At 47.3% G+C, this 20,465-nt stretch overlaps 1 protein-coding gene across 2 annotated transcripts; it reads right to left on the bottom strand.

Annotated features, from left to right (window-relative positions):
• Positions 1-4,182: 4,182 nt before the first annotated feature.
• CCR1 (C-C motif chemokine receptor 1) lies at positions 4,183-10,235 on the bottom strand. Of its 2 annotated transcripts, none has more exons than XM_015459656.3 (2): positions 9,435-10,017; positions 4,183-6,631 (listed from the first exon to the last, which is right to left on the bottom strand). In XM_015459656.3, the coding sequence occupies exon 2, from the start codon at positions 6,564-6,566 to the stop codon at positions 5,499-5,501; it is 1,068 nt and encodes a 355-aa protein (XP_015315142.1). In that variant the 5' UTR covers positions 6,567-6,631; positions 9,435-10,017; the 3' UTR covers positions 4,183-5,498.
• Between the last annotated feature and the right edge of the window lie 10,230 nt (positions 10,236-20,465).

Genomic DNA, 20,465 nt, shown 5'->3' with positions numbered 1-20,465 from the left:
CTTGCCTGGAAAATCCCATGGACGGAGGAGCCTGGTAGGCTGCAGTCCATGGGGTCGAGAACAGTCGGACACGACTGAGCGACTTCACTTTCACTTTTCCCTTTCATGCATTGGAGAAGGAAATGGCAACCCACTCCAGTGTTCTTGCCTGGAGAACCCCAGGGACAGGGGAGCCTGGTGGGCTGCCGTCTATGGGGTCACACAGAGTCGGACACGACTGAAGCGACTTAGCAGCAAGCAAGCAATGCACACTGTTACAAAGTAGGAAGGGGCAGAGACCTGGGAGGCTGGGGAGGGTGAGAGACGAGAGGGACAGGGGACACTGGGGACTAAGAGTGTGGTACCAAGAAGGTTCCGAGCAATTACCACTACCCCACAGAGCTTCAGCCCAAGTCTTTATAACTTATAACTATTATAAGCTACTCTTTTTGCTTAATATGAAAAGCAAGGCTCAGGGACATGGTGAAGCCCTTATCTGGCATCTTCCGGTATTTATATACCTGTGTTTTAAAACTGTGCTCACTGTGTGCACGGGGCCCCTTCTGAACAGAAAACTCAAACTCAGCATTTTCTCATGGCTCCCGCTCCAGCCTCCATGCCCGCCCAGCACTACCTCCTGCTCAGGAATGCTGATGCTGGATGTTCTCGGAAGAGGCATCACTCCTTTTCTTTCCTCTGTCTCTTTCCCTGCTCTTCTCTCTGCTCTTCCCTCTCTCTTTTCCTTCATCAATTCTTTTCACAAAGAATAGTTATTCTTATGGTGTGCTCATTTGAAGTGCTGGAGAGCGCTGAAAGAAGGTACAGAACAAAATAAACCCCCAAGGTGGTGCTTTGTATGGCATCCTCAGAGTCACGCCGAAAGGCCATGCCCAGAATCCCCTGCAGGGTCCAGGTGAGCGCCTGCAGGAGACGACTGCTGTGTGAGTTTCAAGAGTGAAGCAACAGGCACAGTGCTGTGCTCTGAAGGTGATAGCAGGGGCCGGTGTGCTGGCTTACAGGCTCCGCTGATGGTGTAGGGGAGTGTCTGCACCCAGAGTCCACTGCTCCTGCGTCCTGGGGCACCGAGGCATCACCAGGCTGAAAGTGCAGGTTGCCCTGCAGGTCCCAGTGTGTCCTATGGGGTCTGGTGGTGCCCTCTGGAGCCCTCCTCTGCAGTGATGACTCAACCCTGGATGCGGAGGCAACAGCCTGCACAGACTCACCGACTAGCTCCCACAGCGGTATACACTCCAGTTCCCAAACAAACCCGTACCTCCAAAGGTTCCCAAGCTCTCTCAGTTCATCATGCCCTTATTATCTTCATACTTTTTGTTCTCAGTGTCCTGGACCTAAATACCCAACAATTCCACTTCTTATGTGGTTAGATCCAAACAACTGAAGCATGCTTGAAAAGACAATCCATATAAATCGAAAAAAATAATATTTGATTTTTTTGGGGGGGCACCCTGCACAGCTTGTAGGATCTTAGTTCCCTGACCAGGAATTGAACCCAGGCCCTCGGCAGTGACAGCACAAAGTTCTAACCACTGGACCACCAGGGAGTGCCCTGATTTTATTTTTAAACAGTCAGTACAAGTGGGATATGTGCAGCTGCTGGGCATGGCCCAGCTTCTCAAACCTTGGAATCCCACTGGGCACTGCCATCCTCATTTCCTCTTTCTCACTGCTTATCTCAAACCACTGGAAACCCTGCTCTGCAAAAGACATGACAACTTCGAAAGGCATGTAGTACAATCTCATATTGGAATTGTCAACTACCTCACACTAGTAGTTCCTGTGGTGTCCAAGAAATGTCAGGGATCAATTTACAGCCCTTGAAAACTGAAAGAGTTCCACGGCACTCTCGTGAATGCACTGAGACCCCTGGGGGTGGGGGAGGGACAGCGAAAGGACAGAAGATCCAACTTAAAGGGAATCTCACTAGATAGATCTGGGACAATCTGTGCATCAAAAGAAACACAATATTAGGTGGTATGCCACTGGAGAAAAAAGGGAATCCAGGAGGTAGCAATAATATATGTAAATACACACATGAGTGGGATAGAAAAGATTTAGAGTGTCAGCTAATAATAATCACTTATGGATTAACATGTACAAAATACAGTGGGGAAATTTGGTAAACACCTTATAAAACAACGGATGAAGTTTAACATCTTTAGTCGTGAGGCGAGTTGGCAGCATATGCCTTCTGATATTGAGAAGAACACAGCATCACTGCTGTGATTGTCCTGATTTTTTGAATATGTGAATCTAATAAACGGGAGAACATCAGTAAATTCCAAACAAGGAACCACTTGTCAGGTTAAAAAAAAACCGTGAAAGTGTAGTTTTTTGTGTTACAAAGTGATGAAGTCACAAAAGGCCCATATTCTTGAATGAAGGAAACTAGAAAGACAAGGGGACTACATGGAACAAGTGGTTCCAGATCCTGGGACACTAAAGGACATTGCTTGCAAAGTGGACAAAATCAGAAACAGGGCTGTGGATTACATGGTGACGCCACACCTATGTTAGTCTCTAGATTTTACTGTGCGGGAGTGCATCCTTGCCTAAATAAAATTATCTCAAAGTATTATGCTAACAGGTGATGAGGATCCTATTTGCAACTTGCTCTCAAAGAGTTCTACTCTGATGCTGGGAGGGATTGGGGGCAGGAGGAGAAGGGGACAACAGAGGATGAGATGGCTGGATGGCATCACTGACTCGATGGACGTGAGTCTGAGTGAACTCCGGGAGTTGGTGATGGACAGGGAGGCCTGGCGTGCTGTGATTCATGGGGTCACAAGGAGTCAGACACAACAGAGCGACTGAACTGAACTGAACTCAAAGAGTTCTGGAGAAAAAACAGTATCTTTCTGTCTAGGATGAAATGGAGACAAGAGTTAAGAACAACAATATAATGAGGCGGGGCTCTGATCATACAGGAGTGGGGAGGGGAGGGAATGGGAGACAGGCATTCCCTGTTGGGAAGGGCTGGAGGTGTCCTGAGTGACCAAGGAGGTGTCTGGCAGGAGCAGTCAGATCTCTCATCTGATGGAGCTGGAGAAAGGTCACCCCCACTTTCCTTCCTGTATTTCATTTAATCCTCAGAATAGCCTCAGAGTGTATATACTACTCTGATCCTTATTTTATAGTGAAACAGTCATCCATTCAACCAGCAGTTACCGAGCTTGCTATGTGTTAAACTTCATTGAGTTTACACAAAACAAATGTTAAGTGTGATTGGTTGTGTGTGTGTGCACACCCATGTGCGCACATGCATTTAGAAAACAATACTGGAAGGTGATGCACTAAATTACTAATATGCTAAGAGGCCTCATTTGAATAGTGGAATAACAGGTGCTTCCATTTTCTTCTTTGGGCTTTTTGCTTGTTTCCAGCTTTCTACAAAGAACATAGATTGCCATTGTAATAAGTTTAAAAATAAGTATTATTTCAAAACTTGAATTGGAGAATGTTGTGAAATAGTTCTCATTGTGATACTGTAGTGGATCAAATATTATACTTTGATTCAGTGTTATTTTACCAAAGTAGTAAACAAATGTTTCTTAATTCCATTAAACCTCCTCTTCACACTGCAGAAAAGGCTGGCAGGGTTACATGTGGAGAGCTGACCCTGACCTTACCCCTGAGGCCTGTATTCGCCCACATTTCCTGTGTGGAAGCATAAGCCCAGTGCAAACTGACTGCTTCCTCCTTGCACACAAATTCCCTACACCTTCATGACATCATCTTCTTTGCATAAAGAGGAAAACACAGTAGGTCCCTGAGTGAAAGAGCGATTTGGTAAGACCCCCAAACTCTAGCGTCCACCAGAAAGAGGCCGCTCAGTGGTGTCACTGTGTTGTTAGGTGGGACCCCCGTTCACTTAGGCTGCTTTCTGACTGAGGGGGTCCTGCCCCACCTTTGCTGTCCTGGCCCCGTGGGCTCGGAGGCAGGTCCCCCTGCCCGCTGGGGCTGGGCTGACGTCCATGCACCTGTCCACTGCACTGTGCTAATAGCTCAGGGAGGGCAGACGGCCCTTCTGCACCCGTGTCTCCTGGGGCTCAGAGTGCTGGGTTTAAACAAAGCAGGTCCTTGGTCACTGTTGCCGGGCTGAGTTGATTTGCACGAACAATCGTGAGGACACTGGCAAATGAATTAGGGTTCATTCCAGAGGTAGAATTCAGCGCAGGTCCCAACGCCGAAGCTTAGAAATGATTTATTGCCTGGGAAAGTGATCCCAACATGCTGCTGCTTAAAGACAACAATAGTAGAAGAGTAACCACAGTCAAAGGTCATCTTGCTTATAAACATAAATAGGCACAGGGAAGATAAAAGTAAAAGAGATATCAAAGAATGTACAGTGCTGTTTCTGCCTAGGGGATTATGAATGATTTTGACATTTGTTTGTCTTTTTTCTGTTTGTATTTTTAAGCTTTTCCAGTCAACGATTTATGTTATTGGAAAAATTATTTTTTAGAGAAATGTACAACTGAGGGAAAAGGGAATAAAGACATGTCTCACTTCAGGTGAGAGCTGAGGCGTTAAGGACCTTTAGGGTAAATGAATTTCTTTGAGTTAAGGGCTCCTTGACTTCCTACACTGACAGAGTCGCCACCCCTCCTGGTAGACGTTGCCCTCCCTGCCAGCCTCAAACCCTGTCCACTTGCACACGAGGTCACTGTCCTGGTGCTGGGTCTAAGGTGGCAGCCAGAACTCTGACCCATAAGCTACAAGGCCTGCATGGAGGTCCAGAGGACGAAAAGCGACCCTGTCTCCTGTCGCCTCATAAGAATTCCCGCAATAAAGCTCTCAGAAATTACTGCTGCATCCCTCAAGTGATAGGGAAGAGAGATTCTGAAAAATATTCACAAAGACAGAAGTACAGCATCTTATACATTTGGTCTGTGTCTAGCCCACTGCCTGAATTCTTCCAGTTCAGTAGCTATAAAAATTCTACCCAAGGGCTTTCTTAGCTCCACTGCCAACAGCAGTTCCCCAATCCTATTTAATGCTAGGTATCAAGTTCTTCCATCAGGAGCTCGAGGTTCCTCATGGTTTCCAAGCGCCATGGGGGTTGGGTGGAGTGGACGGAGGAGGCCGCAGACTCCTGCTTGGCTCTCAGCTCAGAGCAGAGGCAGCTATGGAAATCAGTTTCCAAGGTTACCGGTGTTGAAGGCGGTGGATGCTCAGTGGCTGGTTCACTAATTAATGTTAATGTTCACAAATCTGAACTCCTGTTTGGGACTAAGCCCTTCTCTATCATCCTTTGTCCCAGTCTTCTGTGATGTCCCATTTCATGTATTCATCTCCTTTCTACAAAGAGAAGTTCATGGAGAAAATTCAAATGCCAGAAGTGATTTTGTCCTGAGCAGCTTGGAATCCCCTCAACCCCATGTGGTTAGAATCCCACATCAGGTGACAGAGTTGCTGGGAGACCAAGCTGCCTCCTCCCCAGCCAGCGTGCCTGGCAGGTCGCTCTTGCTGGGTCCTGCATCCGCCTCCAGGGGCCTGAGTCAGAACCCAGCAGAGAGTTCATGCTCGCCTGTGGAGGGAGACATGGAGCTGACCCTCTCCAGCCTCTCTGTGGACAGGAAGGGGAACCACTTAGCCAGGTGCACAGCCACCAGCCGGTAGAACAACTGCCGCAGGTACTTGCGGAACCTCTCGCCGACAAAGACATAGATCACAGGGTTGATGCAGCAGTGAGTGTAGGCGATCACTTCCGTCACTTGAATGGCCAGGTCCAGCTGTCTGCTCTGCTCACACTTACGGGTGAACAGGGAATCCTGGAAAGCGGCAACGAACACACTCAGATTATAGGGCGTCCAAAAGAGAAAGAAGATGATCATGATGACAAAAATCAGACGCACGGCTTTGGCCTTCTTCTCATTTGGTCTTCTGAGCAGAATCTTTATAATCCCTGTGTAGCAGACAATCATCACCAGCAGAGGCAAAACCAGGCCCATGATGTTCAGTTTCAGAGCCTGGAACTGCTTCCACTTTGTGAAGCTTTCAGGAGGAAAATGAATACTGCAGGTGTGGTGGGTGAACTCCCACTGGGTCTTGGAAAAGTACAAGCCGGGGACAGAAGCCAAGACGGCCAGGACCCAGACGACAATGCTGGTGATGATACCAAACGTGATAGTCCGAGCCCGCAGAGCAAACACAGCATGGACGATGGCCAGGTACCTGTCGATGGTCAGCAGGATGATGAAGAAGATCTCGCTGTACAAGCCCATGAAATAGAACCCAGAGAGCAACTTACACATGGCATCTCCGAAAATCCAGTCATCCTTCACCTTGTAGTCGATCCAGAAGGGCAGCGTGAAGAGGAAGATAAGGTCAGAAATGGCCAGGTTGAGGAGGTAGATGCTGGTCATGCTTTTGAGCCTCTTGTATTGCATGAGGACCAGGACCACCAGGATGTTGCCGACCAGGCCAATGACAAACACCACCGAGTACAAGGGGGGCAGCAGCTGGGCCCCAAAAGCCCTCTCCTGTGCCTTCTGGCATGGGGTCGTGTCCCCATAGTCGTATTCTGTGGTCATGTCATAGTCCTTTGCGGTGGTTGAAGTTTCCATCCTGGCTTCTCCCACGGGTCAAGGGAAATGTTTCCGTATGTATTTGCTGTTAGAGGCAGTGGGCCCTGGACAACAAAAACAAGGCAGTGAGTACACATCCTTAACCCCTGGACAGCTGCTTACTAGTGCGTACTGTGTACCACGCCCTGTGGAGCCAGGGAGACCCAGGTCCTCTGCCCTCATGCAGCCTGTAGTCTACCACACTAACAAACAGGGCGTGCACACATCGCTAACCCAAGTGCTCTGGCAGGGAGTGCCCTGAAGGAGACGTCCAGAGGACGGAGAGCGCAGACAGGGGAGGACAAGGGAGGCCTCACGCGTGTTCACGACCAAGGCTTCCCGAGGGCTTCCCACGGACTCGGCGTTGGGCTCAGTGATAAACAGCCCTTGAGGGGGCACCATGGTCATTCCCCATTTTAGAGGTGAAGGCACACAAGATGGGAGCAAAGCTGCTGAGAACAAGAGCTGGAGCTCAAACCCTGGTGCGTGCCACTCTCAGGCCCATTCCTGAAACCCCCTGCTCTCCTCCCCAATCACAGGGCAGTGACTGCACTGTGGCATCCCCAGAGGAGGCTGGGAAGGAAAACGGTTCTGGACGAAAGTCCAAAACTTACTAACAGATCTTTCTGGCTCTGGGGGCTAAAAAGATTCTCAGCCAGGGGTGATACAGTGCCGTGGGGGCACAGGTAAATGTGAATGTTTTTTCGGTTGTCACAAAAACCGGGGGTCACTACTGCCATTAGGTAGCCAGGCCGAGGATGTATCGCGATGCAAAAATTACCCTACAGCAAACACAAACAGTGCCGCCATAGTGAGATCCTAGGAGGCCAACCCATCCGCCGGCCTGACTTACGCCACACGGTCCTCTGTGGTCACCCAGGTTCTCTGAAGACCCCCTGAGAGAGCCGTGAGGGGGAGTCAGTAACAGTCTGGGAGGAGTGGGGTGATGTGGTAAGGAGAGGGGGCCCTGGGGAAAGAAAGGCTCAGAACAGCCTCAAGGCAGGAAGTGGCACACAGTGACCAGACACAGGGCGGAATTCTCCTAAAAAAAAAATCTTTAGATATTTTCTAACCAGGGTTGCCTCAAAACAAAACTAAAACTACTAGGTAGCCTGCCTTTGTAGAACATCTCCAGCCCCTGCTTTTCAGCACTCCCTTCCATCCTTTCCAATCACTTATTGAAGACTCCTCCCCGAAGGGAGCACAGGTTTTTGTGTAACCTACCATCTCTATGACTTCATGTAAGTTAACCTACCTCCCTGAGCCTCGGTTCCTCATCTGTAATGTGGGAAAGTACCCTTACCTTGCAGGGCTAATGTAAGGCAACGTCTGAGCCTTGCCCTGGAAATTATCAGGTTCTCAGTAAATACGAGGGGACCTCCTTCCCTGCAGATGCCCTGCTCTGAGGCCTGGTGCCACCAGGATGCACCCCACTCCCTATAAGTCTCCCTGTAGTTAATCTGGAAAATGAATTCTGCTTGAGAGTGATGGACATTGACAGTCCTTTCCGTCTGCACTGCACTGTGAACTTTCCAAAATGCTGCCATCAATCTAACTGATTTGACCTAAACATCGATCAGTAAAGTGAGTGGTACCTGTAGCATAATTTCCATCTAAAATCTTCAGACTCCATTGCTCCTCTTTCCACAGACCTTAATGAATGCTTCCTGCTCACAAAATTCACATTTCTGCAGTGGCATTCGGGGATTAAGGCACAGGGGGGTGAGGTGCTGCTGGGCCCCCAGGCTGGGGGGTGGTCATTTCCCATCCAATCCATCCTTAGGGCTCTCTCCTCCATCTCTGAACTTGCATACAGCCAGTCAAGCCTCTTTCTGGAGAAACCCAGGCTGCCACTCACTAAACAAGCTGTGCTGGCAATTTCTGATTTCTGCTGCCCCTGCCAGTGCCGACAACTTCACGTGGCAGTCAGCACTTCTGGGTGGGCTCTCAGGCTTACTGTGTTAGCAGGGGCAGCACAGACAGCAAGGGGTGCGAGGCTGAGCCCGTGAGCCCAGTTTCTGGGGAATGTTGGCAAAGGTGGAGGCAAACTGCGTCAGCACTGTCAGGGGCCATCTGAACAGAGTCACTTCACACCCACTCCCACCTTCAAGCCAGTTCACTATTCCCCACTTGCTGGGCACCAAAAACAGCTCCTGGGCATGTTGTCCCTAAAGGGAGATGGCCTGGGGTGAGGCCCTGGAGGCGAGACCCAAGGAGCATGTTGCCATGTCACGTGCCAGTCCGTCTGCAGTCTGCTACTAACGTCTGCCCCAGGCCGTTGCCCCAGTGGTCCAGCGCCAGCACCCTTTATCCTGGGAGTTGGTGAAGCCTCTGGACAGACAAAGGGCCGTCTGTGGTGGTGGAAGATGCCCAGGCCTGGTGGGGTGCAGGAGCTGGCTTCTACTGGTTCATAAGAGCCAGCCGTGAGCAGCTGTTCTGCATCCAGCATGCTGGTGACTCAAAGTCAACCAGAATGGGAATATTTACATATGGGAATCGGCCATCACTAGAAATCAGGGCACGTTTCTCAGGAGAATTAGCTGATAAACACTTACCAGTGCATCCATGCCCTTCAGTCTGAATAGCCTAGAGTTGTCCTGGAGCCAGAGTGGGGACTTAAGGGTCAGTGAGGGGCACAGAGCCTGGTGGTCGGCTGTGCAAACTTCTGGGGATTTCTAATCCTGAAAGTCTGGGACCCTCCAGACCTACTGGAGGAAAGGCTGAAGTAGATGCCTCCAAGTAGCCCCCGTGTCGCTTCTCTTCAGAACAAAATTCTGACCTTCCTCTTCTTTAGAACAGAATGGATGCCCCTTGCCCTCCCCTGCGCCCCCCCACCCCCACAAGGAGGTCACCTGGCCAGCTGCCTACCTTCTGGTGGGTGAGATCTTACTTTCTTCAAAGACAGTCTACAGTGCTGATTCTGGGGCTCCTTGAGTCTAGCCTCTTAAGAAATTGTCTCAGTATCAGATCATCTTTGCATCTGCAAAGCTTTTACTAATTAGTATTATCCTTTTGCTGCAATTTCCTCTTATACCGTGTTTGGTCTTTGAGTACATGGGGAAATTTGGCAATTGTCAGTGTCTTGAATAGCTTTCGCCAGAAAGTATGTTAATAGTGGGCTGACTTTTTAATCAGTCATCAACAAGCAATCATACAAGAAAGTATACTGTTTTTAGAAAGAACAAGAATCAGCTCAAAACAAAAACAACACCCTATTTTACATCTGAGCACTCATATAAATCCATCCACCCTCAGTATTGCTATACAAAGCACTGCCTTTCATGCATTGGTGGGTTACTTAGGCATTTGACTGGCTCTCAAAGAACTCCCCATCTCTGTGGAGACGGACTGATAAACAAGTCATGTCCTGCAACAGGAGAACTACAGTCCAATCTGGCCACATGCAAACAACGGTGCCTTCAAAAATAACTGACAAGACCGAAGAGACAAGTTCTACTTACTCTGGCTTCAGGGGACTGTGTCCACGAAGTGTTTGTTTCTGAAGCTTTTAGATGCTTTAAGAATTCAAGGTCAAGGTCCTGAGTGAGTCGGAAGCTGTCAGTTTCCTGTGTGATGATGGAGATAGAACTCCAGGTCTCAGGCTTTCAGAACAACAAGAAGGGGACAAAGATCTTCTTTCTTGTACTGCTGGGTGTCCAGTTCCTGAATGCCAAGTTCACTCTAAGGTTTTTTCCTGCTCACTCAGCTGTACTTCTCCTCAGGCGACTCTGCTTTAAGGGGATTGGGTGGTGGGGCTGGGTGGAGTTGAGCAGGGTGAGGTGGGTGGCAGTGAATGTTTCTGGAGCTTCTGAAGCAATCGAGTTCTTGCCCTCAGTAAGTAGTCTTCCTCTTCTTTTTTTTTTAAAGATTGCAAATGGAAGGATTTAAACAGAAAATCTGGGTTCTGGGTCTTCAAAACAATCTGGCTCTACCAGCCCTAGAAGGGCAGGGGGTCATTTCTCTTTGGCACCCCCATGTGCCTGTGCTAGCAACTGCTCACCGCCCCTCTCTGCTCCCCAGTCTGCCTCACAAGCCCCAGGGAGCGGCTCTATGATGAAGAGCCTCCCGCCTGGAGAGAGTACAGGTCTGTTGGATGGCTGTCGGCTGTCTGGCCCCTTCTCTTTGATCTTACAGATTTCCTTTTTGCATCTCATCCATGACAATTGATTCTGACCCAGTCCTCTCTTTGCTTCTCTTTCCTGTCGCAATGTCAATATCCTAGAAAGCTTATGCTCTGTGTAACCAAGAAGGGTGAGGCCAGGCTCCTGGGCTGCAGGGATCCTGTCTGTCAATGAGGCGCACCTTTCAGATTCAAAAGCTACACCAGCAGGTTAATTTCCAAGAGAGGGGATGCAGCGTCCTGACCTTGGAGCGCTCTCTGTTGCCTAATCCTGGGACACACTCGCTCTCTCCAGGGCCAAGGAAGTTGCTTCTGGTCCCAGGTCACATTCAGACACCAAAGCCCAATGGGTGAGCGTCCCACAGATGGACAGAAGGGCCTTTGGGGTGTACAAGTGGCTCCTAGGCAGTAGCCCTCTGCCACCTCCCCATCACCCCATCTCGTCCCCCACCCTCCCACTCCATTCCTCTTTGTTTAATTTCCTTCCCCAGGCTCTCTTTCCACCACCCTTTCTCATGCCATAGGCTCTCTTGGCCCTCCAGCCAGAATTCTACAACCCCAACCTGCCAAACCACAGGGAACGGTCCAGTAGTCCCTCTGCTCTGCTCAGCTGCCCCCTTGTGTGGGTCAGGTTGCAAAGTCAAAGAGGGTGCTGTCGTCCACGCACATCTCTCTCATCCCGCCCGGATCACCAAAGAGACGCTTCCTCCATGAAGCCTTCCACTCTCTATAGCAGGAAGTCATTCGTGACAGGCAGGTGGTGGAGCTCAGAGAGCTTTAAGATTTTGTGGGGGGTGGTGGTGGTGGTGGTAGAGTTTCCCTTATTCACACTTTATCGTATAGGTTGGACATCTGGACAATAAACAGCAAGGCACCACTCAAAATAGCTCAACAATGAAAAAGAATAGAAAGCATAATTTTCTGGGCTTCCCTGGTGGCTCAGTGGATAGGAATCTGCCTGCCAGTGCAGGGGACATGAGTTCAATCCATGGTCCAGGAGGATCCCACATGCCACGCAGTAACTAAGCCTGTGTGCTATGACTACTGATCCTGTGCTCTAGACCCTGGGAACTCTTCTCAGGCATGAGAAGAACCTATAACGCATCTCTAGGAAAAGTCTCTGAGGCCACAGAGGATCACCTATGCTGCAGTCTATCACTCACAGCAAGTCACAGAGCCAAGCCACAGACAAGGCAGTCAGGAAATAGAATCTGCCTTTTCAGGGGAAGAAATAAAGTCACATTGTAAAAGCCAGTGTGTACTGAGATGGAAGAGCTCTGAAGCCATATTTATCTTCTGCCAAAAGCACAGCTTCCTCTAGCTCCCTCATCCAGGGTTCCTGGAATTCCTGTCCTCTGATGGGCCTGTCTTGCCCCATCCTTAGCCACTCACTCCATTGATCCTCCCTAATCCTGGGATTTTACCATCATCCACATCTGTGTCCTTTCTGTCTCGGGTCCCGACACCCCAGCCCCTTGCGCCCCACCCACCTTTACTCCTCACTCCTCGAGCATCTCAGCTCCAGGGGTTCTCGGGTCCCGACACCCCAGCCCCTTGCACCCCGCCCACCTTGACTTCTCACTCCTCCAGCGTCTCAGCTCCAGGGGTTCTCGGGTCCTGACACCCCAGCCCCTCGCGCCCCGCCCACCTTTCCTTCTCACTCCTCGAGCATCTCAGCTCCAGTGGTGCTTTGACCCCAGTGTAACCACTGACGTGTCAGTTTCTCCTGACCCTCAGCCTCCTCGTGCCCTTACTTCCACCTTAGAGTCCAGGGGCCATCGTCACAGTCCCTCCCATACACACATCCTCAACGCCTTCACTCTTTTCTGATCTGGTTGTGTCCACCTGGCACAAACCCAGTCCTGATCAGATCCGAATCCCCACTGGCACTGTGAAGTTGAACGTGGCTGGAGGAAACCACACAATGGAACTGACTGGGACTCCCCTAAATTACTGATGGCCACATGCAAAGGGTCCCTCATGCCCATCAATGGCTTTCCCCGTCTGAGACATTATGTCACACTTTCTGCCTTTTCCCTGAACCTCCAGCACCACCTCCATCATCCTCAGTCTTAGCTGATGACCTTGTTCCCCATGTCAGCAAGAAGACAGAAGGCTCAGAAGAGACTGTTTACATATCCCACCTCCCTTCCCATCCACCCTTCTCTGGCCCTTCTACCTGCCTCCCTCCTGCCATGCGGATGGATTCTCCATGCTCCAAGCCCATCTCGTCCACGCTGCCCGGGATCACATCCTCTCTCATCAGCACGAGGGCATCATTCTAGTCATCGTCTCCAGTATCACCAGTTTTTTTCTGTCTGCCAGATTATTCCCATCAGTATACACACAAAGCTCTTACTTGATCTGAAACAAATAAGTAAAGAAACAAACAAGTTAGCAAGCAAAGTCTCCCTTGATTCCACTTTCAATTCTATTTACTGATGCATTTCTTTTAAAAAATATTTTATTTATTCCACTGTGCTGAATCACAGTTGTGGCACATGGGATCTTCATTGCAGGATCTGTAAATTGTGGCATACATAATCTAGTTCACTCGCCAGGGATCAAACCTGGGCCTCCTGCATTGGGAGCAAATAGTCTCAGCCACTGGACCACCAGGGAAGTTCATCTAATTCCTGATTCATTTCTGCACAGCTCTTTGCAATACTCAAAAGAGCTGTCTTCATTTGCATCCAACTCCACTTCACCCCAGTTTCTAGAACCTGCTCTCCCCTAGCCCCCAGTGATTTCGTCAGGGTCATCAGTGACCTTCCTGTGGCTAAATCCAATGGTCAGATCTCAGGCTGCACTGGACCTGACAGCTCAGCACATTTGAAACCATTGTTGCTCCCTCTTCTTGATACTCTTCCTCTGTGTGTGCAGGATCCCGGTCTCCTGGCTTTTCCCTCGTTTCTCAGGCAGCCCCTTGTCAGTTCCCGCTGCTGGTTTCTGCTCAATCTTCCGGCTTCTTTCCTGGCACGCACCAGGCCATGGTCCTTGAACCCCTCTCCTCCCAATCTACAGTCACACCTTTGATGGCTCTATTCTCTCTCATGGCTGAAAATGTCATATCCACTCTGAAGAGGCCCAAATGTACATCTCCAGCCTGCCCAGCTCCCTCAAATCTAGGCTCACACCCAACACTCTGCTCAATGTCTCCACCTGGTTTTCTCAAAAGCTTTTCAAATAGAATTCCTGATCTTCTCTCCAAATTTTATTGTCGCTGTCATCCACACCTGGAGGTAAATGGCAGCTCCATTCTTCCGATGGAAGCCACCAAAACCTTGGAGTATCACTTGAATCCACTCTTTGGAACCTGACCTGCAATCTTTTTGCAGAATCTGTTGACTCCACTTTCAACATACAAAGACTTCAATCCCTTCTTGCTTTACCCACTGGCCCCAGTTTGGTCCAAACCAAGCAAGACCACAGTCTCTTTCCAATACAGCAGCTGGAGGGATTCCTCAAGGGTTACTTCAGGTCAGGCACACCTCCTCCAAGTCCTTACATTGGCCTGCAAGGCGGTTCACCACCTCCCTCCTCCCCTCTCTGACTTCATCTATTAGTTTCTCCTTCGCTCACTCCATTCCAGCTAAACTGCCTCCCAGGGTGCCTCTGAACACGCCAGGTGCCTTTCCACCTCAGCGCCCTTGCATGTGCTGTTTCCTCTGCCAAGATGCCCCTCCCCCACATGCCCGGGAAGCCTGCTCCCTCACCTCCTTCATTTCTACACGCGTGCAATGCTTTCTCAGGAAGTGTTCTCTAACCATCTTATTAAAATTGAATCTCCTCTTCTCCCACCTGAGAAGTCAATGACCCCCTTCCCAGATTTACTTATTACTTTCTGGGTTACATATATTTAATATGTAGTTGTTGTCCAGTTTCTCTCAATGTAATGACAGCTTCCTGAGGAATGTTCCCTCTTTTGTCCACTGCTGTAGCCCCACACAGCAGGTGCTCAAGAAGCATTTTTTGGCCATGGTCTGCAACATGTGGGATCTTAGCTCCCTCACCAGGGATGGAACCTGTGCCTCCTGCATGGGGAGGGTGGACTCTTAAACACTGGACTGCCAGGAGTCCCACAGTAAGCATTTCTGAATGGCTAAATTGCAAGAAATTTACAGTCCAGATACCCAGAGAGCACATTAGCAACAGCTCTGCAGTTTATCCAGGACCCAGGGCACTACCATCTTTCTAACACACACGGATCAGCGCTGCTCACGGCCACGAGATGGCTGAGCTCATCCAGGCATGATGACATCTAACAAAAAGTGCTGTCTCTTCCTGCTGTTGGTTCTTAGAAACAAGGAAGCTCGCAGCCATTTTGTAAGAAAACATCCACTTGGGAGCTGGATTCTCGGCAGTGAAACCAGGAGACAGTCCCTCCACCTGGCCTCCCTGGGTAGGGCTAGGCAACAGTGACAGGGAAGGGATCAGCCCCTCTCTGTAGTTCTTCTGCCTCAGGGAGCTGCTCAGCAGGAAGCAGACACTGGGGGGCAGGATTTGAGAGGCTATGAACAAAGGGGGAGCACTGTATCTCCTCCCAGCCTCTTTCCTCCTCTCCACAACCTACTTCAATACAGGGGCCTCTGGGGGTGGTTCCTGTCCATAGAGCCCAGAGCATGGCCACTGAGCCCACGAAAGCAGATGCCAAGGGCTGCTAACCAGCCGGTGACAGTTCCCTGAAACAGTACCTACAAGCACTGGGTGCTGGCTCACTGCTAGGCGGGAACTCAGGAAGGAATGAAGACGGTGAGTATGATCCTTTCTTTGTACCTCAGATCTAAGCTGCAGACCGTCACATGTACACATATGCACCCACCAACTCTATCTGCTCTGAGAGCTCTAATTCATGGTTGCTGCATGCTGGTATTCATTCCCTTCCATCTCATTTCTCACATGTCTACCAAATGCCCTCTTTCCTTGCCTGTTGTGTGTGCTAAGTTGCTTCAGTTGTGTCTGACTCTTTGCGACCCTATGGACTGTAGCCCACCAGCCTCCTCTGTCCATGGGGATTCTCCAGATAAGAATACTGGAGTGGGTTGCCATTGCACTAAGGGATGGAACCCATATTTCTTATGTCTCCTGCATTGGCAGGTGGGTTCTTTACCACTAGCACCATCTGGGATGCCCCTTTGTCTGTTCAGTTCAGTTCAGTCAGTTGCTCAGTCATGTCCGACTCTTTGCGACCCCATGAATCGCAGCACGCCAGGCCTCCCTGTCCATCACCAACTCCCGGAATTCACTGAGACTCACGTCCATTGAGTCAGTGATGCCATCCAGTCATCTCATCCTCTGTCGTCCCCTTTTCCTGCTGCCCCCAATCCCTCCCAGCATCAGAGTCTTTTCCAATGAGTCAACTCTTTCACATGAGGTAGCCAAAGTATTGGAGTTTCAGCTTTAGCATCATTCCTTCCAAAGAAATCCCAGGGCTGATCTCCTTCAGAATGGACTGGTTGGATCTCCTTGCAGTCCAAGGGACTCTCAAGAGTCTTCTCCAACACCACAGTTCAAAAGCATCAATTCTTCGGCGCTCAGCTTTCTTCACAGTCCAACTCTCACATCCATACATGACCACAGGAAAAACCATAGCCTTGACTAGACAGATCTTTTTTGGCAAAGTAATGTCTCTGCTTTTGAATATGCTATCTAGGTTGGTCATAACTTTCCTTCCAAGGAGTAAGCGTCTTTTAATTTCATGGCTGCAGTCACCATCTGCAGTGATTTTGGAGTCCAAAAAAATAAAGTCTGACACTGTTTCCACTGTTTCTCTATCTATTTCCCATGAAGTGATGGGACCGGATGCCATGATCTTCGTTTTCTGAATGTTGAGCTTTAAACCAACTTTTTCACTCTCCTCTTTCACTTTCATCAAGAGGCTTTTTAGCTCCTCTTCACTTTCTTCTGTAAGGGTGGTATCATCTGCATTTCTGAGGTTATTAATATTTCTCCCGGCAATCTTGATTCCAGCTTGTGTTTCTTCCAGTCCAGCGTTTCTCATGATGTACTCTGCATATAAGTTAAATAAGCAGGGTGACAATATACAGCCTTGACATACTCCTTTTCCTATTTGGAACCAGTCTATTGTTCCATGTCCAGTTCTAATTGTTGCTTCCTGATCTGCATACAGATTTCTCAAGAGGCAGGTCAGGTAGTCTGGTATTCCCATCTCTTTCAGAATTTGCCACAGTTTATGCGATCCACACAGTCAAAGGTTTTGGCATAGTCAATAAAGTAGAAATAGATGTTTTTCTGGAACTCTTTTGGTTTTTCGATGATCCAGCGGATGTTGGCAATTTGATCTCTGGTTCCTCTGCCTTTCCTAATACCAGTTTGAACATCTGGAAGTTCACAGTTCACGTATTACTGAAGCCTGGCTTGGAGAATTTTGAGCATTACTTTACTAGCATGTGATATGAATGCAATTGTGCAGTAGCTTGAACATCCTTTGGCATTGCCTTTCTTTGGGATTGGAATGAAAACTGACCTTTTCCAATCCTGTAGCCACTGCTGAGTTTTCCAAATTTACTGGCCTATTCAGTGCAGCACTTTCTTTAGTCAGCATTTTATTTCAAGGACACAGAGGCTTGTTTAACCTCCCTTTTTCTTTGATACTCCTCAGTCTTGAGGACTGAGAACAGAAAAGGAAATAAAGCTTTAGATTCCTCAGTCTTGATGACAGAGAACAAGAAAGGGAACAAAGTTTTAGATTGAGAGGTTAATCATAAACTTGGTAAGGAAACTCAATTTTAGTTCCCTTTGTTTCAATTTTCCCCAACTTTTTGAGAGAATGGGTTGATAAACCGCTCTGGTTACTTCCTACTGACCTGGGGGCATAGTCCTGCCTAATTTGGGGAAGGGACAGAGCTGAAAAGAATCCTAAGTTTCAAGCTTAGCATCAATACTTCTTATTCAGAAAACATTACCTCTATCTTTGATTGCTTTGTTGTAGCACATGGAGAAACATTCAAAATTATTAGATGTATTACAATGAAGAAAACGTTTAAATAACACCTTCGAAATATTTTTTAAAAGAGTGGTATTTTAGATGGCAATCAGGAAATTAAGTTTTGGAGTGTTTACTTTTTACTTATATATTTAGTAACCAAGTAGCCTTTTGCTCAGTGGCTATATAGCTTGAGCTGTCTCATTTGCTACTACTATTTTTTAAAGTAGGAGTTTTCATACTTAAAAAGAGGACATTGAGACCATATGGGTGCAGTTGGCAGCTGCTAGTACATATGGTTTAGAAGACGGTTGATGGTGTTGTGAAGTATGATCAAGTTTAGAGAATTCAGGTTTTCAGTAACTTAGAAACGTGTCTGAACACACATTCATAATAGCCATGTAGTTCCACTTGGGATGTCTGAATCATGAAATGAAATTATTTCATTTCAATTTTTTAAATGTAATTTTTTAATGGCTAAAGCATGTTTAATAGGCCACAAAAGGCTGGTCTGATTCGCCTGAAGTTCAAATTCAATCATGTACAAGTCAGAACAATTTCCCCATACCGCAACATGTGAAATTTTCTTCCATCATTTTCCCCCCTTTAATTGCAAATCTTTCCATAAACATCACTGATAATCAAAATAGTTTCCCAACATTGCCAAAGTGGCCAAGTTGCCTCCTCTGGGTCCATTCATGCACCTTGATGCTAGGCCTCTTTTTTTCCCCTAGTTCTCCATGTTGGGGGAAAACTAATCAGATATCATTAACAAACTCAGAGGCATATTAATGGGGAAATGCTTTGCAGGCTATGCATTTATCACTTGCACTTAATTGTCACATAACATACATGTGCTTTTAGCAATAGACTTAAAATAAACAGTGATACATGTCATGAATAGTTATACTCTGTGACAACTTCACTACAGAATTTTCTTTTCATCCTGAACATTGGGGTGTAAGTATGCTTAGAAGTAAAATAACTTTCCATGATGACAGGAAGACAAACATTCAGTAAACAGAGCAACTGAACTGGTTGGCTAATTCTTACAGTCCTGGTCCAGACTTATGTCAGCTGTCTTCTACTGCTGTTGTCTCCGTTTCATCTGGTGTGGGTATCCTTTGGGGTTAACAGTCTTTTCTATAGATAATCCTATGTGGACGCCCTTCTTAAATGGGAAATATGGAATTAAGAGTCAATTCCCTTCAGTTTTGTTGCACATGTGCTAGTCAAGAGTACCTATAAGGTCCTTCTACTTAGCTTGGAGATAGTTTGTTAAATGATATCTTTTCCAGTGTACATAATCTCCTAGCTGCAGGTCACAAGACATTTGGTCTTTATCCAAAGAAAATCACTGTGATCAGACTTAGAAACAAGCTTAGAATATTCTTTTACTAATTCAGTTAAACTTTATAATAATGTAACAGCAACAAGGAGCCATCCTGGACAGAGATAATAAATACAAAGCCTCAGTACATACAAAACTTCATGATCCACAAGAGTTTAATATTGAAATGTAATTTTCTTCTCTAGATTCTCTTTATTTCTATGAAATATAGCAAAATTAGACTGATTCACTTAAAATAGGTCTGTTTTCAATAAACATGACCAAATTATTCACATGAGTGTAACTTCCCATATAAACTCTTTCAAATTGATTGCACTGGAACTTAATAGGAATCTCAGACCGAACTTTTAAAATGCCTCTAAAGGCCAGAATAGCCATGCCAATGGCCTGCCTTAAAATTCTTCCTGTGATATTTATGGATTGGGTAAATTTGTCTCTTTTCCAGGTTTATGAATATTTAAATTCCTGCACATGCCAAGAGATAGTCTTTCCTATTCCCCTGATAAAGTTGCTTAGAACCAAAGGGTCTCTGATTTCTAGAGGAACCAGACAGAGAGAAAAGAAAAATACTATAAGTTTACCCACAGACATAAACTAGCAAAATGTTGTAAATCATAAGTAGCTGAGTAAGAAGGATTTTCTATATATTAAAAGCAAAGATGAAAAAGCCAGTAGTGGACCCGCTGGTGGTTCAGTGGTTAAGAATCTGAAGACAATGCAAGGAACCTAGGTTCTGTCCCTAGTTTAACACGTTAGATGTGGAATCTAAAATAAAACCCAAATGAGCCTATCTATGAAACAGAAACAGAATCACAGACACAGAACAGACTGGTGGTTGCCAAGGGGGCTTGAAAGAGGGATGCAGTGGGAGGCTGGGTTGGCAGATACAAGCTTTTATATAGAGAGCACATAAACAAGGTACTACTCTATAGCACTGGGGTTCCCTCATAGCTCAGTTGGTAAAGAACTGCCCGCAATGCAGGAGACCCCAGTTCGATTCCTGGGTTGGGAAGATCCCCTGGAGAAGGGAAAAGCTACCCACTCCAGTATTCTGGCCTGGAGAATTCCATGGACTGTATAGTCCACCAAGAGTCGGACACAACTGGGTGATTTTCACTTTCACTCTATACCACCAAGAACTATACTCAATATTCTGTGACGAACCATAATAGAAAAGAATATTTTAAAAAAAGAATGTGTATAGAACGGAATCACTTTGCTGTATAGCAGAAATTAACATAACATTGTAAATCAACTATACTTCAATAAAAGGTATGAAAACTGAAAAAAAAATTTTTCAATACTTGTACCCAGATTTTTAGAGCAGTGTTATTTACAACTGCCAAACATAGAAGAAACTGAGATGCCCTTCAGTGGGTGAATGAATAAACAGACTGTGATACATCCAGACAATGAAATATTATTCAGCACTGAAAATAAACGAGCTATCCAGGCCATGAAAAGAAGCTTAAATACATATTA

Source organism: Bos taurus, chromosome 22 (genome assembly GCF_002263795.3).
Source record: "Bos taurus isolate L1 Dominette 01449 registration number 42190680 breed Hereford chromosome 22, ARS-UCD2.0, whole genome shotgun sequence".
Taxonomy (NCBI): Eukaryota; Metazoa; Chordata; class Mammalia; order Artiodactyla; family Bovidae; genus Bos; species Bos taurus.
Note: the sequence above shows the minus strand (reverse complement) of the source record. Positions and strands in the feature narration are given on the sequence as shown.

Bases quoted from the DNA above. Each gene is read 5' to 3' on its own strand.
- CCR1 (XM_015459656.3), bottom strand. From the start codon at position 6,566: ATGGAAACTTCAACCACCGCAAAGGACTATGACATGACCACAGAATAC.